The sequence below is a fragment of the Emydura macquarii genome, unplaced genomic scaffold (assembly GCF_026122565.2).
Source record: "Emydura macquarii macquarii isolate MOO-44397 ecotype Brisbane River unplaced genomic scaffold, CSIRO-AGI_Emac_v2 contig_1451, whole genome shotgun sequence".
Taxonomy (NCBI): domain Eukaryota; kingdom Metazoa; phylum Chordata; order Testudines; family Chelidae; genus Emydura; species Emydura macquarii.
The window spans coordinates 23412591-23434081 of NW_027131588.1; the positions used below are offsets into that span (position 1 = coordinate 23412591).

General features: G+C 44.2%; 2 protein-coding genes across 9 annotated transcripts in view; one reads left to right on the forward strand and one right to left on the reverse strand.

Annotated features, from left to right (window-relative positions):
- On the forward strand, window positions 1-16532 carry TRIM14 (tripartite motif containing 14). Its single transcript, XM_067553492.1, has 6 exons — window positions 1-375; window positions 4170-4265; window positions 5770-6003; window positions 7475-7637; window positions 9709-9801; window positions 14463-16532. The coding sequence occupies exons 1-6, from the start codon at window positions 1-3 to the stop codon at window positions 14996-14998; spliced, it is 1497 nt and encodes a 498-aa protein (XP_067409593.1). The 3' UTR covers window positions 14999-16532.
- The window catches only part of NANS (N-acetylneuraminate synthase), a 19638-nt gene continuing 10436 nt past the window's right edge, over window positions 12290-21491 (reverse strand). Inside the window, exons 4-8 of one of the 8 annotated variants that reach the window (XR_010920775.1) lie at window positions 20604-20758; window positions 19752-20018; window positions 17901-18984; window positions 17739-17784; window positions 12290-12796 (exon numbers count right to left, since the gene is read on the reverse strand). Coding sequence is in view for 4 of the 8 variants with exons in the window: in XM_067553369.1 (XP_067409470.1) it covers window positions 18775-18984; window positions 19752-20018; window positions 20604-20758 (632 nt within the window). In the remaining 4 variants the exon portion in view is untranslated. The other 7 variants (XR_010920776.1, XR_010920778.1, XR_010920777.1 and 4 more) reach the window with 7 other exon arrangements.

A 21491-nucleotide genomic window follows, 5' to 3' on the forward strand; every position in this document is an offset into this window, starting at 1 on the left:
ATGGCGCAGCGGGAGGCCGGGGCCGGCGGCGGGTGCGAGCTGTGCCCGGCCGGGCAGGCGGGCGCGGCGGAGTGGAGCTGCCTCACCTGCCTGGCCTCCTACTGCGAGGCCCACGCGCGGCCGCACCGGCCCGGCGAGCCCGGCGGGGCGCCGGCTTTCCGCGGGCACTGCCTGCGCCCGGCCGGGGAGGAGGCGGCGGCGGCCGAGCTGTGGAGGCGGCGGGAGCGGGGCCGCTGGTGCCCCGAGCACCCGGAGCGGCCCCTGGAGCTGTTCTGCGCCGACTGCGCCGCCTGCGTCTGCGCCCTGTGCCCGGCGCTGGGCGCCCACCGCGGCCACCGCCTCAGCCTCGTCGCGCAGGCCGCGCAGGGCACCAAGGTGACGGGGCGGGGCGGGCTGTGGCGGGTGGGGGAGGGGAGCGGTGTGGCCCTGACATGGCCTCCGCCCCTCTGAGGGACCGGACCGGGCACAGATCTCTGCCTGGCCTCCGCCCTCTGGGGGACCGGGCCCTGGCCCATGACCCGTCGTCTGCCCCTCTGTGGGACCCTGCCCAGGCCCTACCTGGTGAGAGACCCTCTCTGGAGCTGGACCGGGCCTGGGTTCCTTCCTGGTCCTGGATCCTATATGGACCAGGCGTAGTGCCTGACCGTGGCTGGGGGTGGTTAACCCTGCCCCGTCCCTTCCTGGTCCCGCACTGTGCAGCAGGGCCTGCCTCTCTGCGTGACCCTGCAGTAGGGTGAGCAGATGTCCCAATTGTATAGGGACAATCCAGATATTTCGGGCTTTTTCTTACATAGGCACCGATTACCCCCGCCCTGTGTCCCAGTGTTTCACACTTGCTATCTGGTCACCAGCTAGACTGTACAAAGTTCACCTCATTGCAATGAAGCCTCACAGGTGTTTTCTTTTCACTGATGATTATTCTCCCAGTGGTGGGGGATCTGTGGAGGTAATTCTTGTCAGAGAAATAAAGGAAAATGGAGCATGATAAGTTTCTCTCTTTCTTACCTCAGCTACCCTTTAAGCAGAAGAAGACCTCCTTCCCCCAGTGACTGAAACAGTTTTCTTTCCACTACCAGAACAATCACAGAGTTGGAAAGTTTCAGATGCAAAGCAGGATTTTTCAAAAAGAGAGGAGCAAATGAAAATGGTGGAGGAAGGAATAGCTATAGTATTCAAAGCGTTTCGAAACATAAACCCACAGCTTTCCAGTTAAAATACTAAGGTACTGTTTCTCCACTGCTTTGTGCATTGTGTAGTCATTTACACGTAACCAAAATAAATGCAAAGTGGGGTCAAATGCTATAACTCGTCTGAGATGCTAGAAGCTGACGTGTACTTTGCACCAGCGTAAATGACTCTGGCAAGGCACCTGGCTGTGGAGAATCAATCCTTCGGACTAGCTTTTCAGTACTTCTGATTATCCGGCTGCTTATCTTGATTCTGAAAAGGGAACTTGAACTCTTTTGAAAATCTGGCTCCTGATTTGTGAGTGCTGAGCTCCCTGGAACTTCAGGCCCTAAATATCTAGCCTCTGCTGACATCTGCTGGTTTCTGGGCGGTGGAGATTTCAAGAATCGACAGCCATAGAGATCTGATTTTCACCTAGTGATTGCCAACAAAGGCTTGTTCTTGGCGTGAGTGAATTTTATCTGTGTAGCCCTCAGGACAGTTTATACTCACCCAGACGATATTGGAAGGACAATGTATCAGAAACAGTTCTAATAGCTTTCTTATCAGAAAATTGTTTTTTGACTGTGGATTCAGTAGAAGAGAAAGGCATGCTCTCTTCAGGGCATGAGCACATGGCATCAGTATTTAGTGTAATTGGTGAGCTGGGACGTTGGCACACGCGCCTGGGTTCTGGCACTTTAACCCCCGCATTTTTAGCCAAGCTGTCTTTTCTGAAAGTTTAGTCGAATATGCAAAGCAAACCAAACTGATCAAACCAAAATTCTCTGTTGCTGTGTGAGGGGGTTCCTGGCATTCCTATCAGAGGCAATGTTTTAGCAATGCTCCTGAAGGCAGTGCAGTTACTTTGTTTATCCTGTGTAAGACTTGAAGACCTCACAAGCAGATGTGTGCTGGGACTCAAATCGGAGCTGTGCAGAAATGTTCGCAAGGCAGTTCTGAGTACTCACTGCTGATAAGTGCTGCAGCCTGCCTGAGTGTGCGCTCGTGTTTGGAGCAGGGGGAGTAGCATACATAGCAGGAAATTCTGCGGGTTCCCCTCTCAGAGATTCCTCTGGATCATTCCTTGGGGGGGGAGTGGAGGCAAATGGGGTTTGTCCTTGTTTCCCCTGCAGAGCAATCTAGGGGGTTGTCCACACCCAAGCCTGGGTTCCCAAGCTCTGCACACTCCCAGGCCTCTTCCATGCTGCCAGGGACTCTCACTGCCCCAAGAAGCCCCTCATCCTCCAGTGGGATGGGGAAGGTTCTGCAATGTGGCCAGAGGGCCAGCTCTAGCAAACTGCAGAAGTCCCATGGGTCTGATGGGGAGGAACAATACTGGGGAGACAGGTCGCTATCCCCACAGAACACCCTTGGACAGGCTCCCAGGAGGCAAGTGGGAAAAATGTTCTAAAGGCAGATTGCCCCTTCTATCCCCCCTGATCAGAGATCTAAAGGGACTTCTTCCCCTCTGTCCACAGAGGCCAAGAGTTTCAAGCCTGAGTGCTTAAAGGTAGGCTCCTAAATCTATAGCTAGGTATTAAAAGAAGTCATTTGACTTTCAGTAGAGTCAAGCCACTTAGTTACTTAAATATAGACACAGGAGCCTAACTTTAGGCTTCCAGCTTTGAAAAATCTTGGCCAGAGGAGACAGTGGTGCCCATGCTGGCCAAGCAAAGCAAGGTTCTACACTCCAGTGAATAGCATTATTGTGTTACATGCAGAAAAACAGAAATTTCTGAACACTGTATCCGATCGCTTCCAAAACGTCAGGGAATAATCTAGGCCTCAATGGGCAGAGCCCTATTGATTTGGATGAAAATGGGAACAGGGAAATGAGAAGCTGACAGAGCTCCTGGCATCTGGTATCCCCTTCATCTTTAACCAGTCTGTAATTGTCTATAGATCAAAGAACTAAACAGTGGGAGCCATTAATACCTTTCAGCATAACAATGCTTCCGTCTCAGCTCTGCCCTTCCTCCCAGAGATGCCGCAAACGTCCAGACCCTGAGTGACTGATTTCCCAGACAGAAAGGAAAGAAATAATTTAACTATTGACAAAGTATAGGCATGTATAATCTGAGGGGGATGAGAGAAGGGCACCCAGAGACCCAGTTTTGTGCGGATGGAGAGAAGCAAGGAAATCGGCAGGTGTACGTACAGAACATGCAGATCTGACAATGCTGTTTTTGTTTCGCCCTAGCCCTGATCACTGCCATTATACAGCTCCCATTTCAGGGGGAGCTCTCTGTGGGAAGCACTTATATCACACAGATAGTGATAGTGAAATATAGCGATAGAGATAGTGGGCTCTTCAGTCTGGCAGGGAAAGGTCTAACGTGATCTTACAGCTGGGAGTTGAAGCTAGACAAATTCAGACTGGAAATAAGGTGTGAATCTGTAACAGTGAATTAACTAACCATTGGAACAATTTACCCAGGGTTGTGGTGGATTCTCCCTGACTGGCAATTTTTAAATCAAGACTGGATATTATTCTAAAATATCTGCTCTAGGAATGATAAAGACCAGATTATTAAAGGTATTTAGGTGGTTCTGTGTTCAGCATTGAAAGGCCTAACTGATTTAGGAGCCTAAATACCCTTTGAAAATGATGTCTAGGCTCCTAAATCAACTAGATGCTCAGCTGGGATTCTTTCTTTGTTAAACACATGTGCAGGTGGCATTATTCTGGTCTGAGCAACAATAGAGATTTCAGAGTGAAAAACAGGCTTTTCCAGTAGGTTTCCCTATGTCTTGCCGAAGTGATATCAGCTTGTACGTATCTTTGAACGGTGCAAGAATTAGCACAGGTGGGCTGGTTAAATGTTCAAATATGTGCTCTAGTTAACAGGTATTGATATTTACCTTCTTGTATGAACACATGATTTGGGCAGTTTCTGACTGTATTCTTCCGCTGTAGAAAGAAAAATGGATAATTACAATGTTTGTAGCCATTGTTATGACCAAGTATGATTTTGTGTTTTATTTTACATACTGAACAGGAATTCACGGCAACGTGCTTGAAGGAGCTAGAATTGAAAAAGAAACAGGAAGTTGGCAATATAAGTCATATAGAACAAGCTGTTAATGACCTTAAGGTAAAGTGGAAACTTGCTTATTAACCAGAGAGTAGCTTTCAGATGCCATCCACGTTGCAGCATCAGCAGCTGCTCAAGCTACAAACAGGGTTTTCTAGAGTGAAAAGTAAACTCGCTGTGAAGTTTTTGTTGTAAATGTTGTGATTAACTTTTTTGTGCCCCGTGTTCTGTTACCTGGCAAAGGGCTTGTCTACATGGGAACGTTGTATGGGTGTAAGGAGGGGTGTGACTCTAAACCGTTGTAGTTATATTGGTGTAACCACTCGTGGCCATCCATAGAAGAGTGCCTATTTGTGGTTTAGTTTGTCACTTTAGGAGGGGTTTAAGCTAAACTGAAAAAAGCCAGTCTTACAGAATAAGAGTGCCTGCATGGGGAGTTGTGCCTGTTTTACTATCCTGGTATAATTGGTAAAAGTTTCACATGCAGAAAAGCCCAAAGTCAAATAGTGATTACAGTAAAACTGACACAGAGGGCTTATGCAGAATCTTGGCTGGTATAGCTTTGCTGTCAGAGTCCCATAGTGTAGAAGCAGTATAAGCCAGGAGAAGGAATTCTTCTGATGCTATAGCTAGGCCACCGCCCTGAACGACATTAGCCAAGCCAACAAATGCACTCTTCTGTCAGGATAGGGGGAGCACCCCTGAAAGAGAAATCCTGGCCCTGGTTTCAATTCCGCAGTCAGCCACTTGATGGTGAGTGCAGGACATACATATCTGGGAGAGAGGTACTGAAATAATTATTTACACATCGCAAACAATGAACCGCCTTAGCTGATGTAAATTGATCTCGCTCTGTGGAAGTTAATGGAGCTACACCGATTTGCATCATATGAGGATCTGAGTCCAATAAAGCCAGGAAAACTATTACTGATTCTGTGTAGAGAACTAGCCGTGTTCTCAGTCCTGTCCAAAACCTACAGGTAGAAATATTCCCAGAAGCTTACGCTCTACTCTGAAAGTATTTCCATAGTGTGCCCAGCAAATAGCTCTGTGTGATCTATAGCCCTTTCCATGTTGGTTTGGACATTTACTCCTTTGTCCCTCACATTAAAACACCCTCCTTCCAACAGTTCTACTTCCCTCACTTGTTTGATAACAGGACATAAAATATTCCCTTTCAGGCATACAGAGAAATCCAGATCTCACGTCTGCCAGGCTTCTGGAGTCATCCTGATGTTACTCCAGACATTGCTAGCTAAAGGTAGATTCTGATGCCCTTTCTCACAGTATCTTACTGTGTGAGTAGCCCCACTGAAATTAAGGTGCCATCAATGAGAGTAAAGGTATCAGAATCTGTCCCTGAGCTTTTTCACCCAGGACAATATAGCAGGAAAACCCCAAACAACTGTGGTTCTCTGGACTGTGGCTGCACCATTTTTTTTTTTTTAAAAGGAAAACTCCAGCTCAGTAAAACTCTGTGGCAGTGTAAGTTTTTAAAGTCTGATGGGAAACGTCTGAGACACTAATGCTCTGAATGCGTCTGCCATTCAGTTTTTATCTGTAGGCACACGCCTCAGCTAGTAAAGCATGTCTGGCAGGAAAGTTCACCGAACTCCGGTTATTACTTGATGAAGAGGAAAGGCTGACAAAAAAATTCATAGATGAAAAGACTCAACGGGCCCTTGGGATGTACGAACAGCAGACGGAGTCATGTCAAGAACGAATTAAAATCATAGAGAGCTTCTCAGACCGAGTCAGGCAGATACAACAGCGAAGTGATCCCATTCAGTTATTAAAGGTAGCATCTCACTCTCTTTCTGCCTCTGACATTTAATGGTGAACCGCTTTGGAGGTCTGTGGTCTTTGCTTCTGGAGATATATATGTGCCTTATCCTCTTTTTTCCCCTCTATTTTTGCCTCTCTGTTTTGGTGAATAGTCTAGCTCCTGCCCTTCCAATTAGTAACCTGCATAGTCATGGTTCTGCCTTTAGACTGGGTTTAGATCACCTGGAGCTTTATCATTAAGTGAAATAGATAGGCTAAATTATACCCATTTTTCCTATATCCCTGTCCCTTTTTACAAGTCAACACCTCCAACCCACTCCTGGGGCAGTGCATACACATTTGAACATGTGAGCAAAGGGATACCTGGCTAAGAAACCCGTGACAGCTAAGTGTTGTCAGTTGTTCTCTTCACTGACACCACAGAAGTTCCCAAGCTCCACAGGTGATGAGCATCATTTTCCAGAAGGCAGGGCCTATAGTATCACCTACTGGTAGGTACTGCCCTATCTCTCTCTGTGATACTCTTCACACAATGGCATAAAGACCTGAAAAATTTTGACACAAATGCAAGAGGACACTCGATCCTTCCATGTCAGTCTCTTGGGAAGGCCTGTGTTATGTTGTTGCATCTTCAGTATACCCCTTAGCCTGACTCAACAGGCTCGAGAATTAAGCCTGTTCTTCCTAACACGGGTAGAATGAGACCACTGGCTCCACCAATGGATAATGCTGTGCCAAAGGATAATGCTGTGTGTCGTCATCCGAGTGTAAAGATACTCAGGTTCTCATTTTTAAGTGGCTTGAATTTCCCCTTGTTTGCCTCTCCCAATGCCTCATGACCCATTTTTATGGTGGGGATGGCTGGACTGTACCACTCTGCAGTACAAGGTATGGGCCAGATTTTCAGAAGTGCTCTGCGCCCAACCACTCCCATTGAGAACAGCAGAGAGTTCTCCACACACACACACCCCGCTCCAATGAGACCAGTGGGAGCTGTAGGGGGTGGAGACCTAGTGAAACTCTGGCCAATTCATTTTAGGACCTAAATAGGAGCTGAACCCTCTTGACAGCCTGGCCTATGCATGCTGCAGGGGTAGAAAATGTGGAGCCTGCCTGAACCCTGACAAGGGTATAGCCAGGCCAAATACCCTTCAGAATTCAATGTTTCCCCAAATTTTTTTATCTTGCAGCAGTACCCAGCTCTGCACCACCACAGGAACCCCTTACACTGGGACACAGGCTGGCTATACCAGAACTTGGCTATTGCCATTGTACTAAGAAGCCCAAACACGGGGAGAATTAAAGGGCTTGGTATTGTGGACAGTAGATTTTGCTGGTTGTTTTTGATTTATTCCTGCTGGCTGGAGAAACAGAGTGCAAATCTGTGGCTCCACCTCAGCCTTTGAGCACACATGGGGGTTTGGAGAGGGAAGAAATGGCCAAAAGGTATTGCCTAACTCTAGAATTTGGTTTTCTGTCCACAGGACTACACAGCATCAGAAAAAGACATGCAGGAGCAGAGGACTCCGGCAGAACAGTGGCACCCAGTGCCTATGTCGTTTGAGCATGTTATGAACCATTTCAGGGGATTTGCAAGGGCTATTCAGTCCATTGTGCAGAAACCATTAGAAGCTCGGCTTAAAGAAGGTGCCTCTGACAGTGCTATGTTTTTAACCCTTTCTGTTGTGCAGCTGCCTGCTGTCTGCTTGTTCTTCGTTCGCCGTTGACACTCAGTAGCACTCACGGGCAGACCGGCACCACGTAGCAGCAGTGTAATCGAGGGTAAATGCGGGTAAACTTTTACCCACTTCTCATTTGGCGAGTAAGGAAGTTAGCTTAGGTTAGTTGACCCGCTTCATCTTTTACCTCCATGCCACTGCCATGGAGTCAGTAAAACTCTGTCTAGCTATAAACTACTGAAAATGGGGACTTCAGACACAAGGTGCTGGGAACTCTCAAGTCCCAGAGCTTCAGTGAGAAGAAAGGGTGCTGAGTGACTTAGCCCCTTTTAGCGTGAGAGAGCCGGCTCACAGAACATAGCACTGGGAAAGGCCTATGAAAACATCCAGTCTTTCAGCAGCAATGGAACTTGCACGATCTCCTTGGGGAGACTGTTCCACTATCTCGCTGTCAGCGAGTTGTCCTTGATGATCCGTCTAAATTTTCCTGTTACATTTTGTCCCGTTGCTCTTGTCGGGCCCTATTTCCTGTCTCTCCTTGGGGCTGGCATCCTTCACATATTTGTAGCCTCATGTCCTCTTGTAGCACTTTCTGACCTTGTAAATACTTTAGCTATTCTAGTGGTAAATACATGCCCCTTCTGCCCTTTGTTTCTTCTGTATAATGTCTGTCTGTATCGCCGTGCCTGCTGGGAGACTCATCCTACAACACTCCACTCGCCCTCGCTTAGTAACGTTCCGCAGTCCTGGTTTCCGTGTTCCGAATGGATGGATACGCTAGTACACTGAGAGCTCTTCTTCTTTTGTTTTGAACCAACTCTGTCTTCTGCCTTACTGTTTGTTAGAAGTGCCTCGTTCCTGAGTTAACTGAAAGAGCGCTCAGTCTCCCCCTTTTCTCATTGTTGTTTGTGGTGGTGTTCATTATGTGTCTTGCAGTAAAGCCTGTGAGCCTGTCATGGACCAGAGCCCCATTGTGCAAGGCACTGTACAAATACAGATAAAAAAGACAGTCCCTGCCCCCAAAGAGCTTCAGCTCTAAGTAATAACCTACCTAGTTTAAAGTCCCTCTAATAAGGCCTGCCAAGTTTGAACCTAGGAGGCCCAGGCCCCCATAGCTGCACCATCTCACTCCTAATTCACTGTTGCTAGTCCAGTGCTGTAATGCAAGGTTATGCTCTGTAATATCTTTAAATAGCAGTGTTAGAGTAGCAGGTATTCTCCCCAGAGTATTTAATACATTCCTACCTATAACTCTTTTCTGAGTGAGTGTCTCTTGTTACACATGGTGTATATGGATTTTTAAGGACAAGGCATTCCTAGTGGAATATAGGGCCATGAAGAAAAATAACCTCCTCGCCCCATTTGGAAACTCCAATGATTCATAGATTCATAGGTAATGAGGCCAGAAGGCATCATTAGATATCTAGTCTCACCTCTGGTATATCACAGGCCACCCAGTTACCCAAGTTGACCCCTGTTGTGAAAGATGCACTAGATGACATTGAATCAAATATGGCATGAAGCAACAGGATGGCTTCAGGAACAGTGGGGATCCTGGAAGTTTATTGGCAATGTAATGAAGGGAATGAGTAATAGTACCATATATCTGCCTTTGCATGAGTCTAACCATCTGGCTACATTCTGTTTCACAATTGTCTGTATACAGAGAGTACGCTCTTGGAAATGGTTTTTTTTTTCCCCCCTTGATACTTAGAAACCAGAGATTCAGTCCTGTAGCATGATTAGTGGAGCGTGTTGCATGCTGGGCTCTCTGATGAGTTGTTGGGTTGTGTGTTACGCATCTCTGTGCTAGCAAATGGACTTAGGGTGGGAAGTAGAATTTTGTAGAAAATAAATTCCCCTTCCACTGGTAAATATAATTTGTAGTTATTGTCAGCCAATCAGCTTGGAAAAGGGGAATGTGACATACTGCAGTTAGAATTCAAAGCACTTTTCCGTGCAGACTCCCCTTATAAGCAGCAGATATGTTCTTCCTGAAAAGACATTTTCTAAACAGTCTCTTTTCATTTGTGCCTTAGACATTTTCAGCAGCCTTAATGCCACTTCAAAGAAGGAGCCTGGTTTGTTGCTGAAAACAACGTCTAAAGTTGATCGATCGCTATTTTTAAAACGTAAGTAACATTAAACCAAACTTTCCTTTGTTCCCAGCAATAATCCAGGGCAAGAGTTTCAGAAGTGCCTACAGTTTGGATACCTCCGTTTTTGGGGACTTTGGAGGTTGATTTTCAGAAGGTGGATGTTCAGTACTTTCTGAAAATCAGACACCTCTACAGTGCCTCAAGTCAGAAAACAAAAATTGCTGTCACTTTTGAAAATCTTGACACAGCATTTATATTTACACCTGCAAGCAGAGCTGTCCCTAGGGGAGGGCAAATAGCGGCAATCGCCCTGGGCCCTACGCTTTGGGGTGGGCTGCAGCCCACCTCCCGGCTGCGTACTGGGACCCAGCGGGCGGTGGGCAACTGCCGCCAGGGTCCCGGCTACGCACTGGGACTGAACGGGAAGTGGGCGGCTCCCAGCTGCACACCGGGGCCATTTGCCCCTGCATCCCCCTTGGGACGGCCCTGCCTGCAAGCCTATTAATTGGCTAGTGTATCTAATGTAGCTTCTTTAGATGTTTATCCTCCGTGCATCCTCATGATATTTGCCTTTCTTAGGGCTTGTCTACACATGAAAATTAATCTGGAATAAGGTAGGGCGTGAATCAAAAGTATTCCAAAATGGATTAAACTAATTCAGAATAAGGCACTTTTATTCTGGAAAAAGAGCAGCCCCCTGGAGTTTATCAGGAATAACTCCCCACGTAGACCAGACCTTTCACAATTACATAGGTCCACCATGTAGCCTCCTTGGTGTTGATCTTTTGGTGGTTCTCTTTCCCAGAATGGGTAGGCAAGCTATGCAGTAAATTTTCTGTAATTTATTATCAGTATTGCTGTGGGAAAGTTCTGAGTCATGCATTTTGTCCAGAAGATGGTGGGTTTTGTGGCTACTCTAATATCAAGGCCAAGGGCCAACCACTGAGAAACAGCTGCCTACTGCTCTTCCAACACTTGCCCTGGTTGTTAAAAATTCCACTGTCCTCGATAGAAGGTCAGAGTTGCAGAACCTTGAATCACTGGGAGGTCAGTGCTGTATCGGGAACATGGGTGTGATGTGCTCACGCTATCCTATGTTGCTCTGGGTGGGCTGCCATATTCTGAATCAATGGACCAGACTTGGGACGGATGCTGTCATTGCACCAAATTAGCATATAAACCATGATGTGTCTGTCTCTGGCTAACGTGGCATCCAAGAGGAGCTGCATGGTCCCTGGCCAGTCAGAGATGGAAGAATGGGTTTCCAGCAGCTGTTACTGTTTGGCAATCCAGCAGCAGTGTAGCCTCTCTAGTGAGGGTGATATGTTCTTGGGTAGTTCTTTCCACTTGCACCACTTCTGTCTTGCCCGGGTGAGATACAGCTAGCTGCTTTTCATCCAGACACTGTTCTTGCTTAGGCACTTAATCTGCTGGGTGGTGTCTCTGTGAGCATTTAATATTAAGGATAAGCAGAGTTAGGCGCTGTCGAGCTGTGACTTGGATGCATGATTTGGTTGATTAGCATTTTGCATCTTTCTATTTCAAGATCTGTGTTTGCAGAGTCAGGAGGACAAGTACTTATTGGTTTGCATTTGGGAAGTTATCTTTGCAATCATAAGGACTAGAAATACAATTCCTTGTCTGTGCAAAGCTGACAATGATGGGTCAGCCTTGCTGACTTTTTTAGGGGAGCTTTTCAGTGCACCACAGGCTAGTGGATGTGTAAAGTGCTAGTTATAAATAACTGTGGATTATTAAAATGCTTGTTTTTTTAGTAATAATCCACTTTAAGGGACAAACAAGCAAACAGCATTTCTCTGTTTGGAGAATGAAAACAGATACTCTTTGTTTTTTTCTAGTTAACTTCAGCACTTTGCTGGAATTTTGAGCTTACCCTGCAGTGGAATGTTTGTTTACACACACACTCACACTCACACACACAACACACTCCCAAGAAGTTTTATTATATCCCATGGAAATATTTATCTGAGGTTTTACATTATTTTTTTAGCAACGCTTGACCTGACAGTATATCCCTTTAATTATTTATACAACTTTACAAGCTGTTACTAGGAAAAGAGTAACTGGATCCAGACTTCTCAACTGCTCCTTCTTTTGGGGGCCCATCATCTCTTTTAATTCCACTTACCTCCATTCCATGCAAATTTGGTATCCCTTCATTTCGATCGCCAAAAATTACTGACCTCCGCAATGCAGGCTCATTGAGAAGAGGGTTCAGAGAGAGTTATTTACACCAAACGAAGGATTCCACTGCTTGTTATGTTTCCTGCAGGAGTAATTTTTTTGTCTCCCTCATCTGGAGTCTTTGTCACAAACTGCATTCCACATTCGGGCCTTGGTAGGTTGGGGCGGGGGGTCTATATAACTCAATGAAGCCAACTCAGTATCTTTTTGTTATCTGCAGTCCACCACTAGGTGACAGTAGAGACCGCAAAGAGGAATTGCCATAGATATAAAAAATACATCCATTTATTTATTTAGGAAGTTTGAACAGGTTTACAAATCATTGCCCTGTAAATATCAGAAGCACAACAATAATGGATACTGGTCAGCTTCTTTTTCTGTTTAGAGAAACACTCTGCAACAATTAACGCCCACTGCAGGCAGATACTGTTCTCTCTCTGTTTGAAGGAAGAACAGGGGCATGGAGCGGGTAGGTTTGTTCCAGGCACACTTTTCAGCTGTGGGTTCCTCTGCCCTGAAACAAAAATATTCTGTGGGAATGTTTCTCAGGTCCAGGATGGCATGGGGGAGGAAAGACAGACCCCAGAACAGCCAGATTTTGTTCGGGCACCTGTGTTTTGGCAGACGTGAGTTCAGGTTGTTGTCCGTTGTTAGCTGCGTGTGTTCTCTGTGTGCTGCTCCAGCTCTGAACAGATAGTTAACACAGCAGACCTCGTTAGAACTGCCCAGGAAGACCATAGACTTGGTGCAGTAGTGAAGGCACTCGGCCGGGTTTATTGTCAACGAAGCATGGTAGTAGCACCTGGCAGACTCTACGGGGAGACTAAGACAATTAACGCAGCTCAGTGAGCAGCAGGACTCTGCTCCCCCCTTAGCCAGACAAAGACACCCCCTCTGTGACCTCTGTTTTATAGATTGATAAAAGCAAGTTACATATTGCCCCTCTGACGTGGTTAGTTACCACCATTTACCTTCTACACGTTGGTTCGATCCAAACACCTCTATCCATCACCCTGATCTTATCTTTAAGAGGGGTCACTGTGTCCTTGTACCATCTTTGGGGAGCATGTTTAAACCATAACCTTGGATCAGAGTGTTCTGGTAGTATCCTTCTGGAATGTGTTTACATGAATACTTAGTGCCTAGGAGTGCTTATGTTTTTGAAACAGCAGCCCTGTTCTTGCCAGGTTCATGTATCAGCAAGCGAACCTGCAAGCAGGCATCAGCTTTGTAATAGGGCCTTAGGCCTCATACCAGGGCCCTTGTACCAGGCCTAATGTCTCATGCTCTCTCTTTCTACTACATTAGTCTCTGCTCTGTCTGATTAGGAGCAGATACTTGAACCTGGGTCTCCCAGATCCCAGGTGAGTGCCCGAATCACCAGGCTAGTACAACTGATTGTGTTCAGTCCTGTATGGAACATAATGGAAGACACAACCCTCAGCCCTAAGGAGTTCACAGTCTAAACAGGAAACAGTTCAAACACACACTTGTGGAGGACTGTATAAAGATCAAATCACAAAACGATCCAGATTGTTAAAAATTCTAAGCACTTGTGTCTTTGGCTGTCACCCGCGGCTTTGTGGACAAAGTTATTTGCTATGAAAGGGTGCGAGTGCTGTTTTGGGCGAACACCATTAGTAAGCTTTCATTTTGCTTTTTAAAGTAAGGGTCACTGCAGCATTAACTAGACAAGGAAAAATGTCAAAGAGCCTAATATGAATTGGCTAAGCACACCCTGAGCGTGACCACCTTTCCTTGACTAGACAAAGCCTAACTTTTTCCACAGTATAAAATGACTTTCACTTTGGGAAAAAAAAAACCCTGATCTACATACATGGTAAACACGAGCTCTGTGCAATGAAGTGACAAATCAGTTCTCTAGTCATTTGCACCTGTGCTGAATGACTGCAAATTTGAAGTAAAGTACTACCAAATCAGAATGGCAGCAAATCACACCCACTTTGGACTCAGTTAGAATATTTTCCTTCTGTTTTCCATGAGGTATCTGCAGCAATTTGAGTGAGGTAGAAAAATCAGTTCTAAGAAAAATAAGTGTCCTTAAAATCTACAGCAATAGATGGTATTATATACTTATTTGCTATTTAATGTACTGAATTTGGTTCTCCCCAATATCATGTCCTCCAGTCTTATGCAAAGCAGTTTTCTTTGGTTACAGTTTACTAAGAATGTTTTAACCCAGTATGTAAAGAAATAGGACACTCATTTTATAGTTTGTTTTAGGGCCACTCCCTTGACAAGTATCTTAAACTACAAGTAATCAAATATGCAGTTTTCCTCCCCCACCCTTTTTTGAATTGCATTGTCCCAGCAAGGTTACAGTCCTCTAACACAGTCAATTTCAGTGGGCTGATAAACTTGCTCTCATTCAGAGGAATCAGGTTTGACTTGTCTCAAGAGGTTTCTATTAGTCACTCAGCAAGTTTCAGATAATTACATGCAACATGTACTTATGGTTTTGGTTCTAGATGCGAGATCTCCAACCCTGGAATACGATAGCCTTCATCCCAGGCTGAGTTTGTCTGATGATCGTCTTACAGTAAGCTGCAGCTGGAGAAGGAAATTTTACCCTGGCAACCCCCAGAGATTTGATAAGTTATGGCAAGTCTTGAGCAAAGATGCTTTCTTCTCTGGGAGCCATTACTGGGAAGTGGACGTGCTTCACGCTGGACAAGGATGGTGGATTGGAGCAGCATACCCTTCCATCAAGAGACATGGAGACTCTGAAACTTGTCGACTGGGGTGGAACAGAGCATCCTGGTGTATAAAAAGGTTTGACCTTGAATACTGGGCATTTCACAAAGGGGAGAGGACCCTGATCCTGACAGATGATGATCCAGAACGAATTGGTGTTTTCCTGGATTACGAGGCTGGCATCCTCTCGTTCTATAATGTAACGGATGGCATGGCTCACCTGCATACATTCCGTTGCAAGTTCACAGAGCCTCTTTACCCAGCGCTGAGACTGTGGGAAGGTGCAATAACAATCTGCAAACTGACTTAGGAAGCAATGAGACAAAGAAATGAACCGGAGCCTGCTTTTCAATTATTTGTATGTAAAACAACTTTAAAAGGAATTATAAATTAATTCTCAGATTACTGCAGCCATACTGTAGTGTAAGGCTTTAAAGAGTGTAGCTACAGGTACATTTCTGACGCAGTACTGATCACGCCCTAAAATATGGTGCTCGGTACCCCATGTAGAGAAATACTCAGGTCTTAGGCAAATCCAACACCCCAGAAGGTACTGTTCTATAGATGAGTGATTTTTATATAATTGTATTTTCAAAGTGCTCTTCTGCCATTTATGAATGGTACGTCAGGTTCTGGAATTGTAGGAAATCTTCTCTGAGAGTCTAAAAGACTAAAGCAATTTTACACTTTATTTTTGTAGTGCACTGTGACTTACAAAATAAAATAGTCCTATTTTCGCTAGATGATCATAGCTTATGCAACTGATATTTGAAACAGGAGCTAGCAATCTATTTTATTAAACTACTGCCTTACCTCTCAGCTGGCTGAAGAGATTACCATCTTGCATAGGTATTACTCTGAGCTTGGCTTATGTAAGGTACAACCTTTTAGTTTAATTTTGTCATTTCAGCTTGAATTTGGAGAACAGATCCAGTAACCGAAATAGCTCATGGTGAAAAGCATCATCCACTTCCAAGAACAATCAAAGGGTGGCTTTCACTGTTGCCTAGAACTCATTTCAGATTTGCCTGGAGTGGGGACTTCTACATCGACGCTAACTAGCTATGGTGGTTATAGCTAGTCTTGTGTGGGATCCAGTAACTAGAGCTTGAACTGAACTGATTTAAGTGGTACAGCACACTGGCACATTAGGGAAGCCTGTCCTGCTGTCTTAGTCACACTTTCTGCAGATGCACTCCTCTCCAGAAATGCATACTGCAGCAATTCTGCAGGTAGCCACCCTTCTCCCATATACCAGCAGCGTAGAGTGAGAAGAAACACTGTGGTGCTGTACAGCCTCTACCCCCTTTGGAAAAGGACCATCTTCGCCTTAGATTCTAGCGGCATTGTCACTTCTATTGCAGAGCTTATGGAGTTGGGAGATACAGCCTCAGGACATTGCTTTTATTTCTCTCTAGCTTCCTAACGTCAAAGGCTCTCGCTGATTGCAGCTTAACGATGACAGTTTGACCACACACACTCACATTCAAGCAGGTTGTCATGACCGTTGTTCCAATACAGTTACTGAATTCTTAACGTTAGGTGTGCATAAGGGGGGTGGTTTCTTCTTTTCTCAAATCCATACGCCAAAGGATTTCTGAGGTTGCATCCACAAAAGTCCTTTTTCTAGTGTAGAACAGCCTGTAGTGCTTTAACTATTGTTTTCTCTAACCATGCTGTTTCATCTGTGCTGTAGTGCACCCATGGGATATTAAGAAAAATGCTAGTGCAGGCAAAGGCTAACCCTCCTTGTTAAAACGAAATGTCAAAGTAGAAGCGTTTCTCTGACAAACTTGATTTATTTTTGTTTAAGTTTTCAATAAAAATGTTTCTTTCAACAATCATTTTAGTATCAATCTATTAAGGCAAGCATTCTGCATCGACTGAAGCTCACAATCACAATTCATACAATTTAAGCACAAAGCTGAATGAAACAAACCCTTCCCATTGTAAATGTATAGCCATACAAGCTCCTGGCACTGCAGCAGTAAATTTAAGATAAACCTTTCAAATGAAACATTAAGATACCTAAAGTCTTAAGAGGTAGAAAGTTGCAACAACCATCACTGATAAAAATTACTTCTGCTGTAGATTCATTGAAGTGATTTCTAACAAGGTATTTTTCCAGTAATTAAGATAGTTGAAGAGTGTATGTCCTGCAGCGCACAGCTGCTATTTCTTCAAGCCTGTCACCCTGCATACAGGAGGCAATCAGCAGCAATTAGTAAGCTGCAGCTCTCACTGTAAAGGAGATGATGGGGAGGCAACAAACGAAGAGGCAGACAGATAGCAGGGAGACAGAGGAACAAATGAGTTGCCATAGGGGAGCAGAAGTACAGCATGTAGTCCAGTCTCTAGCATCAGATGCTTTAAAGGAAGGTGTCTTTTAAAAAAAAAAAAAGCCACAGCAAATATTGACGGCATAATTGTCTAATGAGGGAAGGTTCTTCTTAGTTTTTGGCTTGTGATCTGAAGGTTGAGGTCCTGTATGTATTTTGGATCTCACCTTGTGTAAATATGCCTGATAGCATACATAAAAATGTCAGACTTCTGCAAGGCTCTTGGCCTCAGTATCATGGGGTAGTGAATTCCCCACAGTAATTTTTATGCTTTAGGATTTGAAAAAATTTATTTTATCCATTTTAAATGTGTGGCTTTCAATTTGGTTAGATAGGCTACTCTTCTTTAAATCAGAGGACAGGGTAAATAGGCACTCCTGACTGACCATCTATTTTATATACTGCTGAACAAAGTACTTTTTTTTCCTCTTTATAGCCTTTCCATGACTCTAATTTACTGCCCTTTTTGATATGATATATCCTTTCTGAGACAATGACCAAATCTGAACTCAATATTCCAGATGAGGGTGTAAACATTGATTTATGGAATGGCATTACAATACTGGTGGGTAGTGTTGTCTCCCTTCCTCCATACAGCCTGACATTTAGTTCTACCACTTCTGGGCACTTGGCAATCCCCAGTGACTCAGTTCTTCCCACCTCACCCCCAGAGAGAATCTAGCTAATTTAGAACCCAGCAATGTGTTTTACCTTCCACTTGTCGACATTCAGTTCCGTTTGGCTTCCCTTTCTTAGGCTAAAGAGGGATGGGAAGACACAGGAATAAAAACACAAAAATATAAGAAAAGCTCAGAACATAGTGCAGTCAAAATCACACAGTTTGTATTACCCAAGCAGGAAGGAGAAGCAGACCTTGGTCTCCGGTTTGGTGAAATTTCAATCTGATCCCAGGCCAGCAGAGAGGACCCATAATAGTAGGAGAAGTACTAGCATTCCCCATTGATACTTCTGCATCTATAGCCCTCCATGGTAGGCACAAATTTCCACATGGTTGCTTGCAGAAAGTAGTCCATCAGCAGTGTATTTCTTTTCTTATAACAAGGCATTGCCTTTGTTAGCGGCCATTTTGCTCCTCCTCATGCAATAACTGGAACCTAAAGCTTAAAGAGGGAGGTGGAATTGTAGAAAGATGCAGACCACACTTACTTGATGTAAGGGGCAGAAAGATAGCAGGAAAATTCAGAGGAACAAACGAGCTGTCGTAAGGGTGCAGAAGTGCAGCACGTAGTCCAGGCTCTAGCATCAAATGCTTCAAAGAAAGGTGTTTAAAAACACAAGGTCACAGAGAATATTTACTGCATAACTGTCTAATGAGGGAAGTTTCTGCTAGGATAGTGCTACTGAGACTGGTATGCGCATATTGACATTTTATATCCCAACCATCCCAAAAGGAACCTGTGCACCATTGTTGCTTCACTCAAACCCACAGACATCTTCTCACCCACATAACTATTACTGTGATATCCTGACCTTGAGTTAGCAAATAAGACATTTCTGAACAGGATCTTTGGTCATAATACTACGCAACTTCTAATAAAACTGGGTTCATAATTTCACTAAGTTTGCTGCAAATATCTTTTTGCAAACATGAAGCAGAAATTCTGTTCAGATTCTCATACCTGAAGCCCTTCATTTTTAAGCTATCATGCTATTAATTCCTAAGTGTATGACTGCAGTATTGTGCTGCACAGCATGTTATAAACAATACAGAAGTGAATGCTTACATTTAGCATTTGACTTTTTTAACATGATTTTCTATTGCATCCTCAGTGATTGTTTCATCTTCTTCGATGTTTATTTTGACTTTCTTGCCAACCAGATCAAAAATTTCTTCAGGGGGGTATCCTTTAGGTTCTCCCACCTTCACTGTGAGCATGTCAAGAGTCAGCATCGTACCTTCAGGAATAGTCACTTTTGCCACCACAGACTTTCCCAGCTACAGAAATACCAATAGAAGAGGGTTAGTTTATTGAGCCAAGTACATTCTAATTAATAAACTACCAAGGACAAGCCCACTGAAAATGGGGGGGAGGGGTTCTTAGCAGCTACAAAGAAAACTCAGTGACTTTGCTCTCCCCTGCGTGTCCAATTTTAAATACACTGACTTCAAATCAGTTTAGCAAATATGTCTTAGTAAGGAAATCTTCACTGTAAATACAACTGAATGCCCGGTTGTATTGTGGTCACAGGTGTCACTAAAAAATCCTTTCTAGAATGGGGTGTGGATGACTGGGGTTCTTCCAGTTACAGTGAAGAGAGCCTGCTGCCTTCCCCAAAACTGGCCAGAGAAGAGGAGAGATCTACAGATTCCTAAGGCCCAAGCCTGGCTCTACCAGAGGGCACTGTAACCAACCTTTGCTTGACTGGAGCTGCACTGTAATCCGTCTTGGTAAGATTACCCTATCAGTAGAAATATTTATCCGCCGACAAAACTAATGGATGAACTATACGTGGTGTTAAGTCTATGCTAAGAAACAAATTCTGCAGTATTAGCAGTATATACAAGCGAAGGCTGTTGATGCTATCATTTATCAGCAAAAGAGTTTGGGGTGGTGAGGCAGAAGAAGCTATATTAATGGGAGTAGAAGAGGATCTGCAGTTACAAACTGTTAGCAAGTTGCATGTCCTACATAGTAAATGAAGAACAATTAATTGGCAGTCTAGTTGGCCTTTAGCTACATGTGAATTCAAAAGGAAAGTTACCTTTTCACTACAGGCCATTTCACAGGGCAAGGGCTGTTTGACTGGAGACCCCATTGCCTTCTCCACCAGACGGATTGTTCTCACTAATTCTGCGAGTTCATTCGGCTCCAGGGATGCCTGGTGATCACTTCCTTTCCATGTTTTGTCCAAAGTCACATGGCGTTCCAGTACTTTAGCACCCATAGCAACAGCTGCCACTGAAATGGCTATGCCAGTCTCATGTCCAGAATAGCCAATGGGGATATCTGGAAAAGCTGACTGATATGCCTTGAATGACAACAAAGTTGATTTGAATTATAAGGATATCAATTTCACAGTCACAGACAGCAAATATAACGACTAACTGAATATACGGACAGCTACAGTGTCACAAAACAAATGGTTGGCTGTTTAACAAGTAAATCCTACTTTTGGTTAACATGAACTAGCTGCACTGCACTACTGACTAGCTTGATTTTGTTTAAGGGGTTCGCTAGGACAACGAGTATGAGTACCCTAAAACGTCTCTGGCATTTTTCCTAGTTAAGTTGCATCTATCAGCACTTAAAATCCAAAGATAGTGGTATGTCTCTGTTCCCATCCAACCGTCAACTGGACTGAACCAATTTTAAAATGTATATAAAATGCTTTGGATACAAATTAACTTTAAAATAGAGCACCACATGTAACATTTCAGCAGTGGATACTTCAGACCTGATCCTAAAACTGCACGTAGATATACAAGTGAGCAGTCTCACTGAAAACAATGCAGCTAATCATGTGCATAAAGTTAAGCATGTGTCTAAACATTTTCCACAGTTTTGCAAACATATATTTTTCCAATACATTGCACATCAGGTGTGATTCACTAACTTTAATCACATGGAGGTTGACATCTTCAGGCTGAAGAGGATAAGCACTGGTGCACTGGAGAATGCAAAAGTTGGGATTGATCGGTTTCACAATCTGATAAACTTTGTGCATGGTCTTCATTGACTGCATTCCACTGGAAATTACCATCGGGCGACCTGGCCAGTAAAACAAACAGCGTCATTTTTCTCCCAAGGCTTCATGAGTTAGGGCTCATCTACATATGAAAGTTGCACTGGTTTAACTTAAGGTCTGAATTTAAACAGATTCTGTTAAACTGGTGCAAAATGTTGTCTTGATTACCATTATTTCAGTGTAAGAGAGGCTTATTTTGATATAGCTCAAACCTATTCCAAACTGATTTAAGCTAAAGCAATATAAGCCTGGTTAAACAAAATTAAGAGTGTCCACACAGATATTTGCACCAGTTTAACTAAATCAGTTTAAAAATCACACCTTCACTGAAATTGGAGCAACTGTATGTGTATACTAGCCCTTAGATTGGTCATATCTCTAGATCACCATACCTGCGGATTTGTCAAGGATTTCATTTTGCTGTGTGAAATTAAACTAGAATGTTTTGCCAGCAACAAAAACACCGTATCTCTGTTGTTCACTTAACGCTAAAATACACTAAAAGCAAATACATTCCATTTAAATATGCGTGACATCAAGTGTGCCTAATTGCTAAAACTGATGCTGAGACAGGTTGGGGGTATGTCTGTGTTAAATTGCTAACCCCATTTTGTTTCATGGGCTCTAAACCGAGAGACAGCTGAAACTCAGACTGATCTTCTTGAATGTCTTGGTGGTCTGGCCCCTTCTTTAGAGAAGCTCACCTGTTTTAAAACAGCCTCTGTTCCTTTTATTCTCATGTCCTTTAGCTAAGGG

Coding starts and splice junctions, on each gene's coding strand:
- TRIM14 (XM_067553492.1), top strand. CDS start 1: ATGGCGCAGCGGGAGGCCGGGGCCGGCGGCGGGTGCGAGCTGTGCCCG. Junction 4,266..5,769: donor AAGCTGTTAATGACCTTAAG/GTAAAGTGGAAA, acceptor TTTTATCTGTAG/GCACACGCCTCAGCTAGTAA. Junction 6,004..7,474: donor ATCCCATTCAGTTATTAAAG/GTAGCATCTCAC, acceptor TTCTGTCCACAG/GACTACACAGCATCAGAAAA.